The 21,562-nt window shown below is 50.6% G+C and overlaps 1 protein-coding gene across 6 annotated transcripts in view; it reads right to left on the bottom strand.

The window, feature by feature from the left end:
- Window positions 1–21,562, bottom strand: part of FLI1 (Fli-1 proto-oncogene, ETS transcription factor) — a 122,936-nt gene that overhangs the window by 66,451 nt on the left and 34,923 nt on the right. Inside the window, exon 1 of one of the 6 annotated variants that reach the window (XM_035716484.2) lies at window positions 20,442–20,968. The exons of the other annotated variants lie outside the window; for them this stretch is intronic. Within the exon in view, the coding sequence (XP_035572377.1) occupies window positions 20,442–20,486 (45 nt within the window). The 5' untranslated portion in view covers window positions 20,487–20,968. Of the gene's footprint in view, window positions 1–20,441; window positions 20,969–21,562 lie in introns of those variants that run through there. 6 annotated transcript variants of the gene reach the window in all.

A 21,562-nucleotide genomic window follows, 5' to 3' on the forward strand; every position in this document is an offset into this window, starting at 1 on the left:
CGAGAGGGCCAAAACCAGTGATGTCACCCCCCTCCCCCCACAGCCCTGCACTTCTTGGGAAGCTATGGAAGCAAAACATCCCTGGGGGAACCTTGTGGTCACCTTGCTCCTTCTAATCCTGACTCAGTGAAGGTCTCAGGTCTAACAGCCTGAACGACTTCGAAAATGTGAAGGATTCTGGAAGAGAACATGAACATGCTCTTTACCCTCAGTCTTACCATAAAATCAAAATTAAGAAACACAATGTTTCTCCAAACATATTATTCTTTTACAGAGAAAGAAATTGAACTCCCGCATTGGTCGTCTAGACCAACACTGTCCAACAGAAATTTCTGTGATAGGAAATGTTCTAAAATCTGCACTGTGCAGTGGAGAAGCCACTAGCCATGCATGGCTACCGAGCATTTGAAATGTTGGCTAGTGTGACTGAGGAACTGAATTTTAAAATTTTATTGAATTATAGTTCATTTCAACATAAATAGCCACTAGTAGTGACCACAGTGACCCGCGTAGCTTCCAGACACTCAGGCGTGGTGGCCGGACTCCGTGCTACTCAGAACCTGCGAAAGTCGCTTTGGCTTATTTCCCTGACACATCCTGTCTCATCATGGGATCATGAACGTATCTGCCACCAGAAAAGCATTCATTCCTTGATGCGTTCATTCATTTAACAAACATTTACTGGACCTGTGCTACGTGCCAGGCGCTGTAATAAAATTCGGGAATATGTCAATGGAAAAAATAGGATCGCAGTGTTAAGAGCATTATTGTTTCTATAGAATTAGGAGATTTGTAGAACCCCACCCCCCACACCGGTCCGACGCTATCTCTGCAGTCAACTAAATATTTAACAAGTACGCAGATGACTCTTTGATTAAGGGGGTCACCCCGGACAGGTCAGTAGCAGCTCCACATCTGCTGTGTGCTCTCGGGGACGAAGGTGTGGCAAGAGAGGGAGAAGGGGGCAGGGGGGGAAGATCCTGAACTCGTGACCGCAGGAATTACGGTCTGTTGTGAGGATTAAATAAAAACAAGGCTCATGAAAAAACTCTGGCAAGTGTAAGGTGTCTGCGTTGTTAAAGTGCCGCAGCTCCTGAAACAGTGTGGGCCAGTGGCTCCCACAGGCGCCCCCGTCCAGCGTCTCGGAGAGCAAGAGAGCAGCTGAGCCAGTGCCTGGTGAGAAGGTAACAGGTCGCGAAGCACAGAGAGTACAACCAACTGTCAAGGCAGGGGGATTTCAGAGGAGAGGAAAGCAGTGAACTGAGCAGGAGTGTGGCCAAGGGGCAGGGCATTAACACTTCATTGATGATCAGCAAACCTGCTGCAGGGACTTTCCTGGTCATAAATAACCAGCTAGGACCTCAGGTAAACATTTCGTTGCATCCTCTGAAGAGCATACAGCAGGGAGAAGGAGGTGTAGACTCCTGGCCACCACCTACAAAGGCTATGCCCAAGGGCACTGTCCTCCACTGAGTGCAATGCCGAGGCTCTCCCCGAGGGTCCTAAAACAGCACCTAGGTCTCCAGGGCTCTGCAGGAGCAGGGGTAAGATCCTGCGGTAAGGTGGCCCTGCATCCCGACTGGCTGGAAGGCAAACTCTGCTTCTCGGGCCCAGAGCCCAGGCCTGAGTGGCCATTCAACCAGAGCTCACAGGCTGGGTGCCCCTGACCCTATAACACATCCCTGGTGCTTCTCAGGGCTTCAGCCCTTGGGAGAGCAGCCGGTGACTAGCACAGCCCAGTGCCTGGCAAGCCCAGTGCCTGGCGAGCGGATGACACCAATGCTGCCTGGTAGCCCTTCTCTTTTTTTCCTCTAGATGAACAACAACATTTGCATGAAAACAGGATCTTTGCTGCTGCCCATTCTCTCCCTTCTCTCCTCCTCCCTTCCTTTCTGGTCACCCTATCCCCATCCCTCCCAGGCCATGGTCCAAACATCATCTAAGCAAGGGCCTTCCCTCCCATCTCCAAGAAGGGGCCCTGCTTGACCATTAGGATGCTTCACATGACCTCACCCCTCTGAAGGGAGGGCTGTGTAACAGTAATTCCCTCCAGGTCCCAACTGTCAACCTTCGATGGCCTGGTCTCATTGAGACAGACTTGCTCTACAACCTTCACTGTTCTAACCCAAAGGGATCACCACACTGTAGTTTGAGAGGGGGTCCCCCTTCCCTCCTGGGAGATCAATCCTCCTACTTATTTTAATATAGGCTTTTGTGGGGAAAAAAATTGCAATCTCTAGGCACACAGAAAATTAACTGGGGCCAGTAGGGAAGAGGAGGGGGTCAAAGTGTAGTGGAGCCATGTCAGGCCAGGCGAGGAGAGACTTGATGGACCATATATACCAGCTCTTGCTCTTTGACCACCCAACGCTATTCTAAGATTGCTCTGAGCTCATCCCAGCCTCCCAAGGAGCCAGTCCTATAAGCACCAGATGTAAACTCCACAGGGAAAAGTGAATAGATAGAAAACTGTTGCCTTTAAATACCATTATTTGTTGTGATAACAGATTTACTCTTTCAATAAATCATTTGCCCTCGGTGGGTCCCTCAAGAGCTTTATGGAGAGCACCCTTCAGTTTAGAGACAGTCTGATTGCTCTCCCTCTGTATGCACGTGAGCACCCATTCCCAAATATTTCTTTCAATATACAGCTTCTCTCCCAACCTCAGACCACTTTGAGTCTGAGGGTTTCTTGGGAGATTGCTCTCTGTACTCATGGAGCGCAGACGTGCCTTGACGTTGATAGCAAGGAGGCGTCTGCCTCCTTCTAACATTGGGGCCAGTGAATCAGGGCCCATGTGTCCCTCACACGTGGGCACAAGAGGCCCAGCTGGAGGGTCTGGCCAGACCTGATGCAGCTCAGACGTGGCCCTTTGCTCCTGCAGCAAGAGGAAAATCCTGTCAAAATGGCTTAACGATCTTCTAATATTTCCATGCAATTAAGGCCACATCTGTCTCCCAGGCCCCCACACTCCTTTGCTAGTGCACAGACATGAACCAAACAGTCTGTCTTGTCGATCTGGAAGGTAACAAAGAGCTCCATTCATAACTGTAGGCACTTGCACTGCTTTTTTTTTTCAAAGTAAAATAGAGTTTTCACTTTGAGAATAACCTGTGTGGCAAGCAAGCGAAGGATTTTTCCCCCCTAATAAATCAAATTCAACAGCCTAATAAAATGCTGGCTCCCCCATCACCCCCCCCCACAGCCTCCCCCTCCCACTGTCCCACTCTCTGCCAACAATCCCTCTGAATGCAGACTCGTGGGCGCACCCAAAGATGCTCGGGGAAGGTGAGCTGGGAGCATGAAGGGAATTCAAACACCTTTTGAAGGCGGGATGGGTTTGTGAGGCAGATGAAGTCCCGAGATGGGGAAGGGTGGGGGACCCTGGGTAGGTAGGTAGGCAGCCTGTCTTCCCCTCCCCCACTTTGCCTCCTTTCTCAGCCCTTCTGGTTTCAAAACACTCCCCCCCCCTTTTTTTTTCTGCTGCTCCCTTTACCCCACTACCCATCCCCAGGCATTGAGTAAACCTTCTGCTTCCTTCTTTTGCATGGAGAGGAACAAGAGAACCATGTTCCTAGGGATGGAGCATGGGCTCTTGGACCACACCTGCTGCTGAGCCCTGCAGGAGCTTGCCTCTCCTCAGAAGCAGGCTCAGAGATCTCCCTGGTCTTTGAAGCCTCCAGAGAGTGAGTTTGCAGGAGATAAGTGCTGATAAACATCAAGTTTGGTGCTTATCTGCAGCAAACACAATCTTTTGAGGTTCTCTCTGCGCTCACAGGCCATAGAGACTCTAATCAGAAAACAGAAGGGAAAATGCAAAACCCAGCAGTATTTGCTGCTGCTTTTTCTTCTTCTTTTTTGTTTTGTTTTGTTTTGACCTACACACTGGAAAGCCCAACGTAGATACTATAATACAGGGGACTCCAGAGTAGAAACACAGCCCTGCATCTTCACTTTGTTCAATTTTTTTGTTGTTGTTGTTGTTGTTCCGACGTCAACAGAGGAGCTATTTTCAGTCCCAGACACAAGAGGATGAGCCAAGCGTTGACAACAAGGACAATTTGCCCCTAGCATTTTCTTTCCTATAATGTTTTCACTGCTGTTGTGTTATCTGGCCTTCATAACGATACCCTAAGGTAGGCCCAACGGTGCACACATACAGAAACTGAGCCTGAGCCAGGTTATGTGATTTGTCCAGTGTCACACAGCTTGAAGTGGGGGTTCCAGGAGTACGAGCCAGATTTTTCCATTCATTCTAGCCCATGCAGAGGCTCAGCAGGTAGACTAATACCCAGAAATCGAAATGGCCTTGAACTTGGTTACCCCTCCTAGAAGCATTTGGAAAGCTTGGGTGGCTGGGGATGAACTGAGATAGCGAGAGGCCCCAAGCTTTGAAGCACCTGAGTGAGGCAAAAAAGGCAGAGACTTGCCTGTCTTATATGTCAGAGTGTTGTTTATACCTGATTTCTTAGTAGGGGATATGAGCAAGAGGCTAATGCGAAGTGGTACAGGGTAGAAAGAGCAGGGCAACAGGAACAAGGGATCCTGAGCTCTGGTTTTTTGCTCTACCACTGACCAGCCATGGGCTCTTAAGGAAGGATTACTTCTCTGATTTTCCATTTTCCTTTCCATAAAATGAAGGAGTGGGATAGATGGTATGTAAGGCAGAAGGGTGAGGGAAGGTGAGGGAAGCATGGGGAGTGTTTGCTCCCCCAGGAGCACGCTCTCTAAAAATTACATGACCATAGTGACAGTTTAAGGGTAAACTGTTGGGAGACTAGGATGGAAAGCTCAAGGGTAGAAGCTGGCCACACTTATCTCTTCCACATCCAAAGTTCTACGGCTAATGGGGGAGTCTTCAGCTCAGGGAACTATCGATGGCTCTTCATGTCCCTAAAGACAGCAAGCTATCTCCACACAAGTTTCTCCTGAGACACTCTGCTCCTTATTGCCAAGCCTTCCATACTACATATATAATATTGGCCATCTGCCGTGGGATAGAAAGTAAACCCTCCCCAGTAACACTAGAGCAGAAGTGACTGGAATTCAGCATGAAAGATCATTTCCTGAGAGAAAAGGTGATACATCATCCACATGCTCTGTCCCAGGAACCTCAACAAACCCTCACTGGCCACATGTAGGATGGGGAGTAAGACTTGGGGTGAGGAGGGGGGTGTATGGTGAAGCAAGGTGGCTCTTACTTTAATCTCTATTTGAATTTGTTAAAATAATGTATTCATGTGTTATTCATTTAGTTAAAAATCGATTTTAAAAGGCATGTTTAAAAAAAGAACATCGTGTTCATGGTGGAGGTCATGGTTGAGAGGGCTCATTCGAGTTGTAGAATTCACTGACGTCGGAGAGACGCCGCATTGTGGATGGCCGGTGCTCAGGTGTGTGTGCTGGAGGCCATCTAGAGAGACGTGAAACATGTCCCCCTGGCGTCTCTCCTAGGAGTCTCATTCAGGAATACCTTACTTGGTGCTGTGTGTTCTGTTTTTTTTCAGCTCCCAGTTAGCATGGTCCTGAAGATAACACTCCGAGGTAGGTCAAAGAGTATAGCCTCATTTTACAGATGAGGGGCAAGAGCTGTACTAGCCTTCCAGGTCTCACTCTTTCTGTTTTCTATCGAGAGGCCTTTCTCCTGCTCCCAGAGAGGGACCCTTCCCACACCATCATTGCTACAAAGCCAGCTGGATTTAACAAACTCAATTTGAAAGGGGTCTTCAGAAGTTCTTGTGCATTTAAGTGTTAAATCTACTGGAGAACCATGCCCCTTGAGCTCAGGAAGATACCCATACTCCTTTAAATACACTTACAGATCCTTCAGAAAATGCCTGCTTGATGCATGGAGAGGAAGGCTCAGTATCATCATCTGCTTAGTACCATCCTTTGTAACACAGACTGAGGCCTAGACTGGTTGGGGTGCTGAGTCAGGTTCTTCTCCCCATTGGGGAGACATCTTAGTCTTTTTCATGGTCCCTCACACACACCTGCATACGCACAAATACCCACAAATTACAATGCATCTTGAAAACTACTAAATATTGCACCATAAATATGTAACTTATGCAAATAGTAAGATAGCAGAAAGTATGCATATAGACAACAAGGTAGCTGTTTGTCTCTTCCAGAATCAAAAAAATAACCATTCTTTCTAGTTTTCACAGTATTTGATAAACATTTGCTTTGGAGAGCCAGTGAACAACCTGGTTTATTGATAGACCATTAGCCATAAGCTCTGTTTTTAGATGTTTTAGCTACAGTGGAGATTTTTATCTGCACCTGGCATGTCTTGGGTGTGTCTGAAATGGGTGCATGTCACAAGAGCCCTCCAGGTTCCCACATTCTCTAAGTTGCTCAAGTGACAAAGGGGGTCCAGATATCAAGCCAACAATTAGAATTGCAAGCATGAGATGGCTACAGGTTCATATCTTAAGGATTTCAGAAGCCAGAGTGCTAATGTCACCATCAAAAGCTGCAGCTTATCAACTCATCCCACTGCTTTGGTTGGAGGTCTCCTGAGTGTAAGAATTATTACCATGCCTTCTTTTTCTAACAATTTCTAACTGCCCAGCCTGCACATATTAAATGAATGTGTGCAGCTCATCATAATGGAAAGGAAGAACAATATACTCACGCTGGGCAGGAGTGGGGGTTGGGTACCCGAGGAGTGGTTGCATGTTAAGCTCAAGCAGCTTGCATTTCCTGTTTAGTGGGGCCGGTGAAGGTTTCAAGTGGTAAGGTCTCAATGCTAAACCAAATAGATAGCCTCCTTGGTCGTGCCCGAGGAACTGAGATTTGGCCTCTGGATACCAGATGGAGGTATTAGCACTAAAGAACTTCAGGATCAACTGCTCCCCATTTCCAGCTGCTTGTTTCAATTGTCCTTTGTCCTATTCCTTCCAAGGTCCTCCCTTGAGAGTCCGGTTAACCAGTTTCTCAGACCAGCACACGAGACCCTCAGAGGAGAATTTTAAAAACATCTCATTCTTAATACTATTATCTACTTGCAGGAATCAGAGGAATTTCCAAGGGGACCTGTCATGTAAGGGTAGAGATGGCTCAGAAAGACCTATGAAATTCAGAAGCACTTCACACTTTATTCCCCAAATACAGCCAAATTCAGGCCCCTGGTGCATTCAACTATGGAGTAAATCACCATCACACAGGTGTTATCACGTGACCTTTTATTTGCCTATCTTATCTAGAGGCCTAATAATACTGATGCCTACTATGATTATTTCTTAGCCATCAAACTGATCTGTCAAGGAATTGCACCGCCGACACATTCACAGAGTTCTCCTAAATCAGAGGTCAGCTCCCGAAAAATGAAAACCAAATGGTATCTTAAGAAGTACTTCATTATCTTGGATTTCACCAAATCTTCGAAATAAGTTTACCTTAAATCCTTCAATACAAGTGATAACCATTATTAATTACCTTTACATTATTATAGGAATTTAAGTATATAACAAGGGACCAGAACAAAGTCCACTCAGCCTCTGTCTCTTTCTCTCTTTTTTTTAAAGATTTATTTATTTATTTTGGGGGGGGGGGGGTGCCACACTAGTGGGAAGGGCAAAGGGAGAGGGAGAGGGAGAGAGAGGGAATCCGAAGTGGACACTGAGCTCAGAGTGGAGCCCAACACACAGCTTGATCTCATGACCCCTGAGATCACGACCTGAGCCAAAACCAAGAACTGGATGGACCTTCAAACAACCACATCACCCAGATGCCCCTCTTTTTTTTTTAATAATGGCAGAAGATGTATCTTCCAGATTTATTTCCTTCCATACTGTGATTATAGCAATAATCACAATAATAGTAACTGAGATTGTTGGACTGCTTTACAGTTTCGGACATTAATCTTAACAGGAGACTTCTCACACCTATAATCTTACTTAATCGCCATGATTAATGGGGAAGTAGGTAGTATTATTCGCCTTCCCCATTTTGCTGGTGAAGAAAGGAAGGTTCTGCAAGGGTAAGACCTCATTCCTGGTCACAAGGCTGCTAAGTAGAAGAATGCAAGCCCAGGCCCCTGGACTCCAGATACCCAGCCTCTTCCATGGGGCCACCCTTTCTCTAATGCAACTCTTTGCCCCGGAATGCAGAGGCAGTGAGTACAGTTTGTTTTTCATATTGATGCCATTTTTCTTTGTCTTTTGATCTTGCCCCCTTGGTTAGACTCTAGGCAGTTCTAAGGCGAGATCTTTATCTGTTAGCTACCATTTTAACTTGTGGTGGGCTCATTAGGGGTCCAGAGACACTTGCTGATTGATGGCATGCCCTGGGCATGAGGCTGCTGGCTTTGACATTTTACAACTGCACACTTCCTTCAGTGACACAGCATGCCCAGGCAACAGGCCTCACTGCCATTTTCTCAAAACCAGGAAATGAAACTGGCCACCGAGAGCAAATGACCACCAGCCGGAGCATTAGTGCAAACCAAGCAAAACACACCAAGATGCAGACCTCGTGGCTAGCAGGACAAACGCATTCCATCTGTAGTTATCGCTGGAGAAATGTCACCCATTTCTTCCTCTCATCCTGGTTTCAGTGACAGTCACCCTCAACTTTGAACAGGTTGAACTGTGCACCTATATATGCTTGCCCAACACTCGCCCCCCTGACCTGCCATTTGCAAAAATCCCAGTCTCTGCGCCTGGGCACAAGGACTCTGTTTTGGCTGAAGAATGTTCCGAGAAGGGCAAGGCTGGGCTGCTTTAGCGTGCAGGAGAATGCTATTTTTTTTTTTTTTCTCACATTCTCCTTGTTATATAGCCTCCTCACGTCCTGTCTGTCCGTAACCCGGGCAGATCTCTGGCAGACTGGTATTACGAATTCTTTTGGTGTGTGACTGCAGAGGTGTCTTCTGTCTGCAGAGGGGAGCACGGAGCTCTGGGTGGGGGGGGCGGCTGCTGGGGCATAAGTAAGAGTAATCTGAGCCCAGGCTGTCTCAACAGCCAGCTCCAATAGCAATCCTAGGCTCGCCCCCTATCACCCCCCCCACTATGCTGACTGCAACCCCACATAGGAGGAGCTTGTGGGAGCCAACGCCTCTCTGTAAAGAGCCTGTTCCTCCAGGCTTTTTCATTCTGATGGGCCTGGAGGAGAGGGAGAGAAAATAAGATACAAACTTCTTTGCATATGAATGCACCAAGATGTGTCTTTCTGGGTACTTTTGTTCCATTTGAAAGGACAGGAGGCTGCCAAAGAGACAGGGCTAATTAGGCTAAGACAGATGGGCATGTCAGAAAACTTTCTGCTGGATCCTGCATTTGCACGGTGTCAGGGATTTTTGAGTTTCCACCATACATGATGTTCCTGCCAACGGGTCCCAAGGACAAGCATTGGTCTTTGTAGGTGGACGTGAGACACCGAACAGATTCTAGACGGAGTTGTGGTCTGTGACTCACTTTGCTTATTATTTTTATTGTTGTTTTTGTGACTTTTTTTTTTTTTTTTGTCTTCTTCTAGATAAGCAACGAGTCTGTTCGCTCAGCACCAACCAGGTTAACAGGAATGAGGGGAAGACAGGAAAAGCTTGCCGGGGAAATGAGTAGAGCTGCTTGAGATGCTTCTCAGGTTCGCAGGTTCCCAGCCTGCTTCGTTTTTTCTTGAAGCATGGTTCCTGGACGGAGGGTATTTTAATTCAAAAAATAAAAACTTCCTGATACCATGCTAGACCTGGTGAATTAGGATCTCAGAGCCGAGCCCAGGAACCAGTACTCTTTACACGCCCCAAGTGAGTCTTAGGCAGATGCAAGCGTCAGAACCTATGTGAGGTGCTCAGTAAAAGAAACTTCCACCATCACATCTGTTTGGAAGATGCTGCAGAAGGATGTCATTCCTCTTCTTTGCTTGGGGGCTCAGGATATATGTTAGCTAGTAGCAGATGCGAGGTTCTGGTAAATCCTGAGGGTTTTTGTATGTTTCCATAACCCAGAGTTTCCCACACTGTTTTGAACCCAGAATCTGGTTGCATAAAGCACCTCTGAACATCCCTCAGGCATACTTTGGAAGCAATGAAATGCCCTAATTGTGCCTTTACCACCTGTCATTCATCGGAGGACCTTACCTCCCCAGGGCTCACTCTTCTTCTCTCTTCCTGCCACAGACCACCCAAACTATTGCAAGAGGGAAGTGAGCCCAAGGCAGCTCAAAAAAAAAAAAAAAAAAAAAAAAAAAAAGCTCAAGACCTTTTTTTATTTTTTTTTGGAACTAGTTGCTTCTTAGAATCATAACTTGCTTCAGTTATGCGTTGGAAGCAATGTTGCATACTCCTTCCTCCCATCTTCATCATTTATGTGGAAATATCACATCTTCACAGGTGCTTTCTGTGACTCGCCCCATCCAAATGATATCCGGCCTGGAGTTCTTTTTTTTCAGGACACTCTACTTTTTCTTCTTGTCCCTGCCACATTTCTGCTTACATATTCATTTGTGCAAAAGTGTCATGAAGGTCTCACCTTGCTAGACCCAACTGAGGGCAGGGTGTCTGCTCTCACCAGTTCAGCCTCGAAGCCAGGGCTTAGCACCAATGCCTGGCCCGCAGTAAGCACCCAATAAATATTTGTTGCCTGAGTGCATTACAGACTTTTAACTCTGCGAATCACGAAGAACAGGTGGGCCCCGGTAATGGAGACTCCCAGTGGCTCCATCTGCACATCAGAGTTTCCTGAAAAGCCTCTAAATGGTGCAAGGTTGCGGCTCCATCTCCCACAGGAGGAGGCTGTGGCAGGTTACCAGGCTGACCTCTGGCTGGGTGGGGAGAAAGGAGGGCCCCTGAGACCTTTATTCTGGTTTCTTATGACTTACTCTAGGTTTTGGGATAAGCCCCTGCACGTTTGGGGGCCTGGCTGCGCCGCTTAGTGAAGTGGGTGTCCCACCAGCTGCTCCAAGACTACACCATGAGCTGTCTCCGTGAGCAGCTTGAAATCCCGAAATGAGAGGTGATTCTGAAGTTCGAATCATGGTTACTATTTCTGGCACTGTGGGTTTCTAGCACGTGGCCGGCCGCGACCCATGGGTTCTGCCAAAGTGACTTAAGTATGTTACCGACGCTGGCCCTTTAACAGAAAAAGGATGGCTCAGTTTGTTAACCACCCTTTCTGACTTGACCTGTTGTTTTGTGGTGCAAAAGTTACACAAGCAGACCGTTGGACACGCATGCTGGCTGGCTCGTTGGTGTTTTTCTCACGGGCGTCGGGCTGCAGCTCGGGGAATCTGTACCCAGAGGGGAGAGCACCACGGCTCGGAGACATCCCCAGGCAGCTCTCGGGGGCTCCATCCCCCTGGGCAGCCCGGGCTGTCTGCTGCACAGGAAGCAGAGGGCATGGCTAATGTACATGTCACCGTGTGGCTTATGGTCACAGCCTCACCCTACCTTTGAGTCTGCACAAGCTACAAGAGCAACAGGAAACGGCCAGGGGTATATATATAGCCACATTGTGTTTATCCAAAGGTGCTGTTTTGCACAGATTATTATGAACTTTTTCAGCGGGAGAGGACATGGCATCTGCCTTTTCCGCAGGGCCTCCTGAGGTGCTTGTAAAATTAATCAGTCCACCTGAGAAGGAAGAGGGACATTAGGCCTTTTCAAGGTGAACGGACCAGTGCATTTTCTTTTCCAAAGGATTTCCGGATCCATTCAGCCAAGGCTCGGAAAGGATGGGAAACAGCAATGGAAAAATGCAGGATTTTCATGAGCCTCTGAATACAACCCATCTGGGAAAATCATTCATTCCGTAGATTGAGTTTCCCCTGAAACGCATTAATTAGACTTTGCTCCCCCCACCTCCGCCTTCCATTCTCCAGGCAAATAAAGAAGTCCATCCCTTCCCAGTATGGCCCTCACATGGCCCTTGGTCCAGCTCCCCCGGATCCTGCCAGGGCAGAGCCAACAGAAAGGCTGTGGGCGCCCGGCTCGCAGGGCCCAGCACCGCAGACCACCTCTGTCCTCAAACAAGAGAAGCCAGAAGGAAAGGGAAAAGCATCCTCATTCCAGCTCTTTCCTTCTTCACCGCTTTGGATGTGACTTCCTCCCAGCGCCCAGTTTACTTCTGGAATTCTAGACTGAAATGCATGTTCTGGAGCCAGGGCCAGGCTTCAGCAGCTCTGACCCGCCCTGTACCCCCTGCCTTAGGAGCAGCAGGTCATTGAAATGCTGGTCTCACAAAAGCCAAGCTGGGCCTCAGTGCTTTGATCTAACTTGTGCCTGCTTAGGTGACCTGGGGGCAAGTTAGGAAAGGGCTCTGAGACTCCGGTTTCGGTTTGCATCTGTACAATGGGAATAGTGAGGTTGTGAGCAGGAGAGGAGAGAATCCAGGTAAAAGCGGTGAGCCTAGTACCCATGTGACGGAGTACATGCTCCACTGGCAGTCGGGGCTGGGGTAGTAAGGATATGCACCGGGGGGGGGGGGGGGGGGGGGGAGGGGGGGGAGCTGCAGAGCAGAATCCTGGGGAGCACGGACCCCGATTTCAAGGCCCTCGCCTTGTGCTGACTCAGTTGGCACCTCATTCAACACCAACAGACTGTTACTCTGAGGCTGCAACTGCTCGGGGGCTTGGCTCACTCCCGTCCCTCTGAGCAGCCTCTAAGCGAGTGCCACTTCATAAATGTGGTCTTGGCCCTTCCTATTCTGAAAAGACGTTACAGTCGTATGATGCATTGTGAAAAAATAGGCACAAACAATCTGGAGGGCAGTTTCAACGTTTCCTCCTCCTCGCGGTCCACCCCCCACCCCCCAGCACTCCCCCAGGCCAAGGCCTGGGACGCTGGTTCACGAGGACCCAGCTCAAGAAGCAGAGATCTAAAGTGGGGGCGGAGGCGTAGGTATTGGAGTCTGTTTTGATGCTTTCTCCTCGGCACAAGGAGGCCAAAGGCAGTAAAAGGGACCCGGGGTGCCCTGAGCCCGGCACTGGCAGCCTCTGGCGAAGGCAGGTCGCCCCTGGAAGCCCCTCCACCTCCGGCCTGCTCCTTTCCTCTCCCACCTCCTTCGCTGCCCCAGTCCCAAACCATTGTTCAGTCTCTTATTGAAAGCGGAGCACACAGTGGCAGAGGCCAAAGCCTGCGGCTATGTGTGCCTGAGATTAAGACTTTTATCTGATCTTCGGCAACTTGCAGAGGAAATCCTGTTCCAAAACTCAGGGCCCTGAGTGAAAGGTTGCCAGCAGCTCTTCCCTCCCACCTGCGAGATAAATCAGGACACCTGAAATGCTAGCACGGGCTCATTGTTTATAAATATAATGATCTCACCCTGTAACTCCATTAGTCTCCTCCTTCTACTTTTTTTTTTTTTTTGATTGATTGATTTTTTCATGAGAGACACTGAGAGAGGCAGAGACAGAGAGGGAGAAGCAGGCTGGCTACAGGGAGCCCGATGCGGAACTCGATCCCAGGACCCCGGGGTCACGACCTGAGCCAAAGGCAGACGCTCAGCCACTGAGCCCCCCAGGAGCCCCTACATTTTTCCTTTTAAACGCTGCACAACAGATTCTCTCGGCAGAGCCTGGCCCGGGGACCCTAGCGTCCTCGTCTGTAGGGTCGCAAGGCAGAGGTGCTCCCTGCAGATGAAACTCGACTGCGATCCCGTCTTTAGGGTTAAGATTCACGCAGAGGCCGAGCAAGCTCTCCAGGAACCGAGGCCGGTGCGAGCCCCACTCCGTTGGCAGCGTGAGGGCTCAACGTGGGTGTCACCTCCTTGAACCAGACCGCCCCCCGCAGAAGGGCACATTCTCTGGGGGGCTGGAGTCGAGCTGGTGGAGAGCTGTGGGTTCCTGTCACTTCGCCCCCCACCCCGAGCCAGGGGGCTAGCCCAATGAGGTTGGATTGCCATGCTTTCCGATCCCCCGGAGCATGATGTGAGGAAGGCGGGGTGCCCTCCTCTTCCAGAAAAGTTGGTGATGCCCGCGCGTGTAAAACTGGGGGACGGAAAAGGACGTACCCCCTGTAACTGAAGGAGGGAACGGATTCCCGAGATGGGATTTGCTGGAAGGCCCACCCTGACTCTTCCGCTCCTCTTCCCACTACTCCTGCCATCATTCCCTTCGCCACAAACAGGAGCAGATCTGCGTTATCCGCTCGCCCCCCACGTCTGCCCGGCGCCGTGCGGAGCACCTGTGAGCAATTCTCCAGAAAGGAAAGGCACACGGCTGGCCTGAGGGACCTCACACTCACAGGGGCCACAGGAATTGCAGACGTGATGATGTGAGAAATGTGTAAGAGCATCAGCTTTCAGGAGAACCGTCCAGCCAAGAAAGGGAAGTCCGGTTCTAGATCTGACACAGCTTGGGGGGGGGGGGCTGTCCCCCAGGACCCTCCCCTGGGCGGCAAGGGGGCTCACCCACAATTCCTAAGACCTCTCTGGATCTGGCACCCACGAGTCTGTGACAGCCCCTGCCAGATAATCCAGCAAGGATGAAGCCAGACCCTGCTGCCCCCTAAAGGGGGGAAGTGCCCTGCCTCGACGTCCCCCCGTGCCCACAGGGGTGAACCGTGGCCCCTGCGCAGGCTGGGAAGAGCGGGTCTGGGGCGGCGCTAGCTCCCCCTATGCCTCTGCCTATTCCTCTTGCTGCTCGGCCGAAGGCCCACCGACGGAGCCCCTGTTTGGTTCTGTTTCAGCTTGGGAGGCAAGCGACCTGGCTAGTCAGTATGGAACTGTCCCGAGAGGAAGTGGGTGCCGGGAGGGAACCTTTACTTCTGCCCGACGCAGGACGGAGAAGACAGACGGAATGCTGCTCCTCCGCCGCTTGGCCTCGGCACCCTTCCACTTGACCAACAATCAGGGAGCCAACGGGGCCGTCGGGGGGCCGTCCTGCACCGCGATGGCCACGGCCAGCCCCTGGGATGCGGGTCCCCCACTGCATTGGTGTGCAGGTGCTCGCTGCACACCTCTCCCCCGAGCTGTACGTCCAGTGACCCCACCTCTCGAGCTAGAGGCACACCCTGGTCAGGGTATCTACATCATGCAAACGGGAACGTCGCACAAAGCCAGAGAGTTGGCTGTTGGACATTTCTCAGCACCCGGGGTTGGACGTACCCGCTTCTCAAGCAAACAAATGACTGCGGCCCTAGACCTAGCACCTAGCACCTAGCACCTAGCACCTAGCACCTAGCACGGCAATCTGTTGAGGTCTTGCTGGACTTATTGCACTGAAGGGCTGAAACAGGGCCTGGCTGCAGAGACGATCCCTTATTCTGTTGCCCTTGGAGGCTTGGAGCAGTATCCTGTGGCTGCTTTCCTAATCCGCAAGCAATAGAATATAGCCTCCCGGTCACTATGGATCGAGCAGCTACTATTCGGCAGGTACAAAACTGAGCACCTTGACTTTCCTCGTCCAGTTCCATCCCACCGTAGCCCTAAGAAGACATTTCCTCCTGAGCTAGCTCAGGAAGGTGAAGCGTGGGAGGCTCCCCAGCTTACAGGGGGCAGAGCTGAGATCTGAACTCAGATCTGTCTGATGCCAGCCTGGGCCCCTTCCAAAGTCTTCCCACTACCCCACGTGACTACGGTTAGTAAATAATATTATTCTTCCTCCTTAAAAATGTATCCAAACGACACTGCCTGGAGGCAGGACCTCAAGCATGGCCCAGCTCCCGGGGCCACCATGCAATCAATATTACCCTTCCCAAAGACAAAGCACCCTCCCCCACAGGACACACTTCCTCTTCCCCCTCCTCTACCCCAGCCTGTTGTCCCTCCCCTCCTTCAACCTCTACTCAGAACTTACTTCCTCCTTGAAGCTTTCTCTCATTAACCCCACCCAGTTTTGATCACTTCACCAACTTTGCTTCTCCTCACATACTTATACTCAAATTTACCTAGATTTCTTCTGCCTTCTTTTTGCAACTGGAGCCCACCTGGGTCTTCTCCATTGAGCCCTACCTCGCCCCTCTCTTTTGTACTCTTCCCGTGGTACCTGGCAACGAGTGCTGTCCACAGGGCCTGTTGGGGTGGGCCCCCTTTGTCTGGGTCTGTGGGCCCGTGCACGGCTTGCCCAGTCCATCCACAGCGGCGTGCAAGGAAACGCTCTCAACCATCTGGCCAAACAACTCAAGTGCCCTCTTTGTGCTGGCCAATGATTAGATGATGGCGAGGAGCTTGGGCAAGAAGAGACCCAGGACCAAGAGCTTTGGCCAGTTCCATGTCACTCTGAGAATTCTCCCTTCCAGACCTAACACTCAATGAAACTTTGGAGGACTTTCTTTTCCAGTCTTGGGCCAGACAGGAACTTGATTCTCTCTCAAAGGGCCTTAGGATTTCTCCTCACATCCTTCCTACTCCCTACTCCCTTAGATGGACCTGTGGGTTGAAAGTAGCAATGGAGTAGGGGTTTGGGACAGGAGCGGGGGCGGGGAGATATCTTTCTTTTTGATCAGTGGTGTCTGAAGGGTGTGAGTACATAGGTGAGTAGGAGTGGGTGTTAGATGGGGACATTGGGGCTGATGCAGGAGCTGGGACCCAGACCCAGGGGTTACTCCGTGCTTCAGAAGTTCCCCGGTGGACTTGGAGTAGAAGCTGGATCCTGGGCCTTCTGGGGGGAAGATACCAGTAATGTGGTAGTAACAGCTGGTCTGATTTGCATTTGGGAAGCCAGAGTGTTTCAGACAGCTCAGCTGATGCAGGGAGCCATTCCTCCGAGGGCTTTCCTGGCCTGTGAGGGCTCCTCCCTCCTCCCGAACTCCTCTGCAGCCCTTCCCCTACACCCCTGCGCGCCCTGAAGGCGCTGTAATCCTCCGCTCTAGACGGCTGTGATCCTCACACTCCCTGCTTCTGTCTTCCTGACACGTTCGCAGGCGCTCCTCCCGCACGGCCTACCGCTTTTAGACTGGCACACACAGTTTTCACAAGAAGGGTTTTGCGGTTTGGGTTTTTTTTCCTTCATAAGTTTGCAGCTGCTAGTTTTGAAACCACCAGTCAAATAGAACTCAGTCAAATAGAGAGCAAGAGAGAAAGAAAAGGAGAGAGAATAAAAGGAAGGATGAAAGATGTCTGTAAATCATGTCTTGCATGCACAAAAGGCCCGTGTGGCAGCCTCGTCTTCGCTTCGCCTTCTCGCCCAGGCCTCTGTTAGTGAAAGGCTCTTGGACACCTTTAGGTGGCTGCCCTGGAGGGTGCTCCTTATCCTGGAGCCCCTGGCAGCCCGTGCTCACAGGTGAGACGTGAGGAGCTGACTATTCCTGGTCATTATTTGGAGACGACTTGCCAGCGGCCCATGTACTGCTTCTAGATGCCCACCCGCATGGACACACAACGCGCTTGTGCTGGGGACAGAGGGCAGGAGAGGGCGAGGGAGACCCCGGGAGACCCTGCCTGAGCTTCTGAGTATTCTGTAGGCATCCACTGCAGGCTCTCCTAGTGGGTTACTCTACACGTGAAAAATAAGTACAGTTGGCCCTCGAATAATGCGAATCACGCAGACCTTAGGGGCGTGGAACCCCGCTCCCAACCGAAAATCCAGCCCTAGCTTTCGGCTCTCCCCCTCTTGACCTTACCAAGAACACAAACAGCAGTTAGCACGCATTTTGTGTGTTATATGCATTATACACTGTGTTCTTACAACGAAGCCAGCCGGGGAAGAGACCACGTTCCTGAGAAAATCACAAGGAAGAGCCAATACTTTTGCCCTGCTGGACTGCAAATGATCCCAGGCCAGGCGGGCCCACGCAGTTCAAACACCTGCTGCTCAAGGGTCAGCTGTATTTAGCTGAACACGGACTTGAGGCAACCAGAGGCGCCAGGAATAAAAGAATCCCCAAAAAACTTCACGCTCAGGTCTCCCCTGGCCCCTCCCACCGTCACTGCACTTGTGGCAGCTAATTATAGCTTTTATCTGAAGCAACGGGACACCTAGAGCTACAGCCTAGAGTCCCACCCCCACCCCGGGGCAGAGCACAGAGACCTGTGGGGACGGTGAGCTGTCAAGCTCGCTGTGGGCGGCTTTTGGGTGTCTTCTCTATGCTGGCCTCTGGACTCGAACCCCACAGCTCTCTGTGGACCCTGATGAAGTTGGAGGGAGGGTCGTGGTCATGTGACCAAGGAACGAGGGAGGGTTGGCCCTCCAGATCAGGCCTGCTTAGGGCCTGAGAGGGCCTAGGCAAATCTGGGCTGTGGAGACTCTCTGCCTCCATAACCCTTTGTTTTCACCTCTCCGAGAACAAGGAAGCCTTTCCAGTTTTATATCAGAATTGTTTGTGGTCATGTTTCTCCTCACCCTCTGTCTCCACTGGCTTCTCTCCAAATTTGCTGGTGGGGGGCTCTCTTGGGGGCTTGGGATGCGTCCTCTTTGCATGCCCTATAGAGCTACCCAGCACGGCGAGTGCTTTGCCTTGGAGGAGGACCTCTACCAATGCTTATTCACTGGAATTGAATGGGATGTTGGTTGTCATCCTGTCTCACAAAAACATGTGCTAATAATGTTCCTGTCACCTGCAACATAAGATCTAATTCTCTACCGTCCGGTGTAAAAATTTTTAAACTATTTTCCAGCTTCCCTCCACAACTTGTGGGACACTCTTTCCCACGTTCCCGCTCATGCCTCTTCCCTGTCCTTGGACTGTGGTGTCGGGTAAATGCCAGGTCATTGTAGAAATCAACCCTGTGGATACCTGCACCCTGGGAAGCCATCCCCAACTCCCTCAGCCCTTTCCAGCAGAGTTAGTTGTTCTTCAGTTGGTTTCCTGGGATGCTTTGCACATATTTCGAAAGCACTTTCTGGTCTGTAGTGTGTGAGCATCCATTTATGCCTGTTTCCTTCGGGGAACTCTGAGTTAATCCAAGGCACCGACCCTGTCCTCTGCACAACTGCATTCACAGGGCTGCACCTGGCCCAGAGGTAGTAGGTGCTCAGTAAACGTTTGATCACTAAATTACTGAGAGAAGGAATGGGCTCCATTCATCTCTTCCTTGGAATCTCAAGCAGAGTCTTCCCACACCTGTCCTCCTCCTTTCCTTGTGCCCCACACGCGGCCACCGCCCGACGCTCAGCCCACACATGGCGCTAGAAACGCAGTGCTGTTATTTCCATTAGAAATATAGAAATGTCTATATCCTCATGCACGAGTTCCGTAACATTGACCGTAGCCATTGCCGCCCACCCTGCTCCGCAGCCTCCACCATTTATAAAGATACCTATTCAGGCCTCTTATCACCCAAAGATGCAGGCCCAGCAAAGACAAGCCTTCCTGAATCACAACGTACTTCCTCCACGAAGACTTCCCACCCTAGCCCAAGCCCACAGCCCCTTTTCCTTTCCTTCTGAATTTTGTTTGTTTTGGTTTTCTTGCTTTAGCTGCCTAATCTCTCACTTGCTTCTCTGTCCTCTTCACTCCACTGTTGTTTTGGACTCATAGGCAGTTGTCATGGATATTATTTTTTTCTGCCGATATTATTTTTTTTCTCCCAATTCTCTGGAGACTCCCCCACGGTTCCCATTAGTTGATACATGACCAGTGTACAAAATGAATGACTGTGTTAGATGTTCCGACGTTGACTTTCTGCATCTCTCTCCAGACTCTGGGTTTTCCCAGGAGAACTTTACCTCGTTTGACTCGCTGCTGATGAAGTAACAATCATCAGCCACATCTCAGGGACTATACTCTCTGTGATGGAATAAATCGCCAATAATTTACACCCTTTGACTCACATCATTGCACTTTACTGTGGAAGCCATACCACTCGTTTCTTGGTTCAAATATTGATTAAAAAAAACCCCACAAAAACAACAACAACGACAACAACTATAGAATTCTTCCCAGCAGAGAGAGCTGTCTCCCCTGGAGCCTGAGCAGGCCTTTCCCTGCAGAGTTGGCTCACACCCCAGGACCATAGATAAGAAGGTGAAGGCTCCATGTGAAGGCCTACTAGCTAAGTAGGCCAGGTGGGTTTTTGATGTCTACCATCAGCAAACTGGTATCTGCAGCCTGTTCTGCCTCTTGTCTGAACATCCTCCTCCTGCACGCCCACCGTGGTGCCTTCCCCTCTGTGGGTTGAGCCTCTCTAAAAAGCATCCCTTAATAAAGTCTCCTCCACTTCTCCCCTTGCCTCCCCACACCCTGTCAAAACTTGCCAGGCCTGCCACATTCACAGGACCTTGCTATGCTAAGCACATGTGGTAAATGGAGTCACTCAAGACATGTCAACGAGAGGCTTTTGCATTTTGACATGAGGTTCCTGGAGGCTCAAAGAAATGAGCTCAGTGTGACCATATCAGGCAGGTAGGATACTGGTGATGGAATTTTTTGGGGGCAAATCTTTCAGAACCTCTCACTACAGCTACCTAGGACACCTACATCTAAGGCTAGCCATGGTCACGGGAAAGCTTCCTCCCACCTTCTCCCTGGTCCAGAATGACCCAGGGAGTCTCTGACTCTAAAGCTGGTTAGTGGGGTTTTAGGCTAGAAGGTTAGGAAAGAAGATCCACCAATAAATACCTGGCCTGAGTCACCTGGCTTGTAATTCAGGACCTGGAACGTCATTCAATTCCTTCCTTCTTAAAGCTGACCTTCTTGAGAATTTGGAGCTGGCAAGTTTCAGATTCATTTGCGTCAACATGTTGTTTGGTTAATGCAGCTGAGCATCTAAGCCCATTTTCTTAGAAACAGGAAATCCCAGTGTGCCAAGAGTAAACAGATCCCAGCCCCCAAAAGTTCGAGTTCATTTAGGAATTCCCTGACCACAAGGGTCTCTGGGGCTGTGTGCTTGAGCCAGGCTCGCTCCCCTGCCCGTAACTGATCTTGCACAAAGAAATGGTCTCTCTTCAGCTCAGAGCCATGCCCGGAGAGGCTGGAGATACGTTAAGGACAGCATCCCAATGCCAGACATCACACAGAAGAGCATCAAGGATCTCTTATAACTCAGCAGGTGTTTCCCCTGAGCCCCCCACCACACACTCTTCCACTCTAGTTGCTTCCTTCTTATTCTTCGTATCTCTCAGGACAGCAGGGATCTTGTCTGTTTTTATTCCCCATCCTACTGTTACCACCAATACAATGCCTGCAATGGGAGGCACGAAGTTCGTATCGGTGGGATGAATGAATGGCAGCATGAGTCAAGGCATCAGTGAAATCAGTGAAGAGCTTGACCGTCCCAGCTGTGCAAGGCACCATGCGGGCGGGGGGGGGGGGGGGGGGGGGGGGGAGGGGAGGCGGGGGGGGGGGACGGGGCGGGGGAGCCAACACAGGGCTGGTCCTGAGGGGCTCACACAGAATGCTTGTTCACAAACTTGTCAGCACCCAGCAGATTCTACCAAAGTTGCCAGGAGGTGCCAGCTTCTCAAGGTTGCTTGAGCGAGCTCAGGTTAGAGGAGCCTGGAGAAGAAGAAAATCGTTGGCCGGGTGGCGGGGGAAGCGCAGGGGGGTGGCCAGAGGGCCCCCTACCTGCAGAGGTCCCGCTCCCTCGCTGGACAAAGAGCCCTCAGAAAGCTGCCTTCCCAACCTCTGCCACACACGGAGCAGGGGAAAGAATCATACTGGCCTCTTGCTGTCGCCGAGCCTGCTGACCCTGCTGCTGGAGGGCCCGGGGAGCGGCAGGCAGCTGCACCAGCCCCGCACCG

This window comes from Canis lupus, chromosome 5 (genome assembly GCF_003254725.2).
Source record: "Canis lupus dingo isolate Sandy chromosome 5, ASM325472v2, whole genome shotgun sequence".
Classification (NCBI taxonomy): domain Eukaryota; kingdom Metazoa; phylum Chordata; class Mammalia; order Carnivora; family Canidae; genus Canis; species Canis lupus.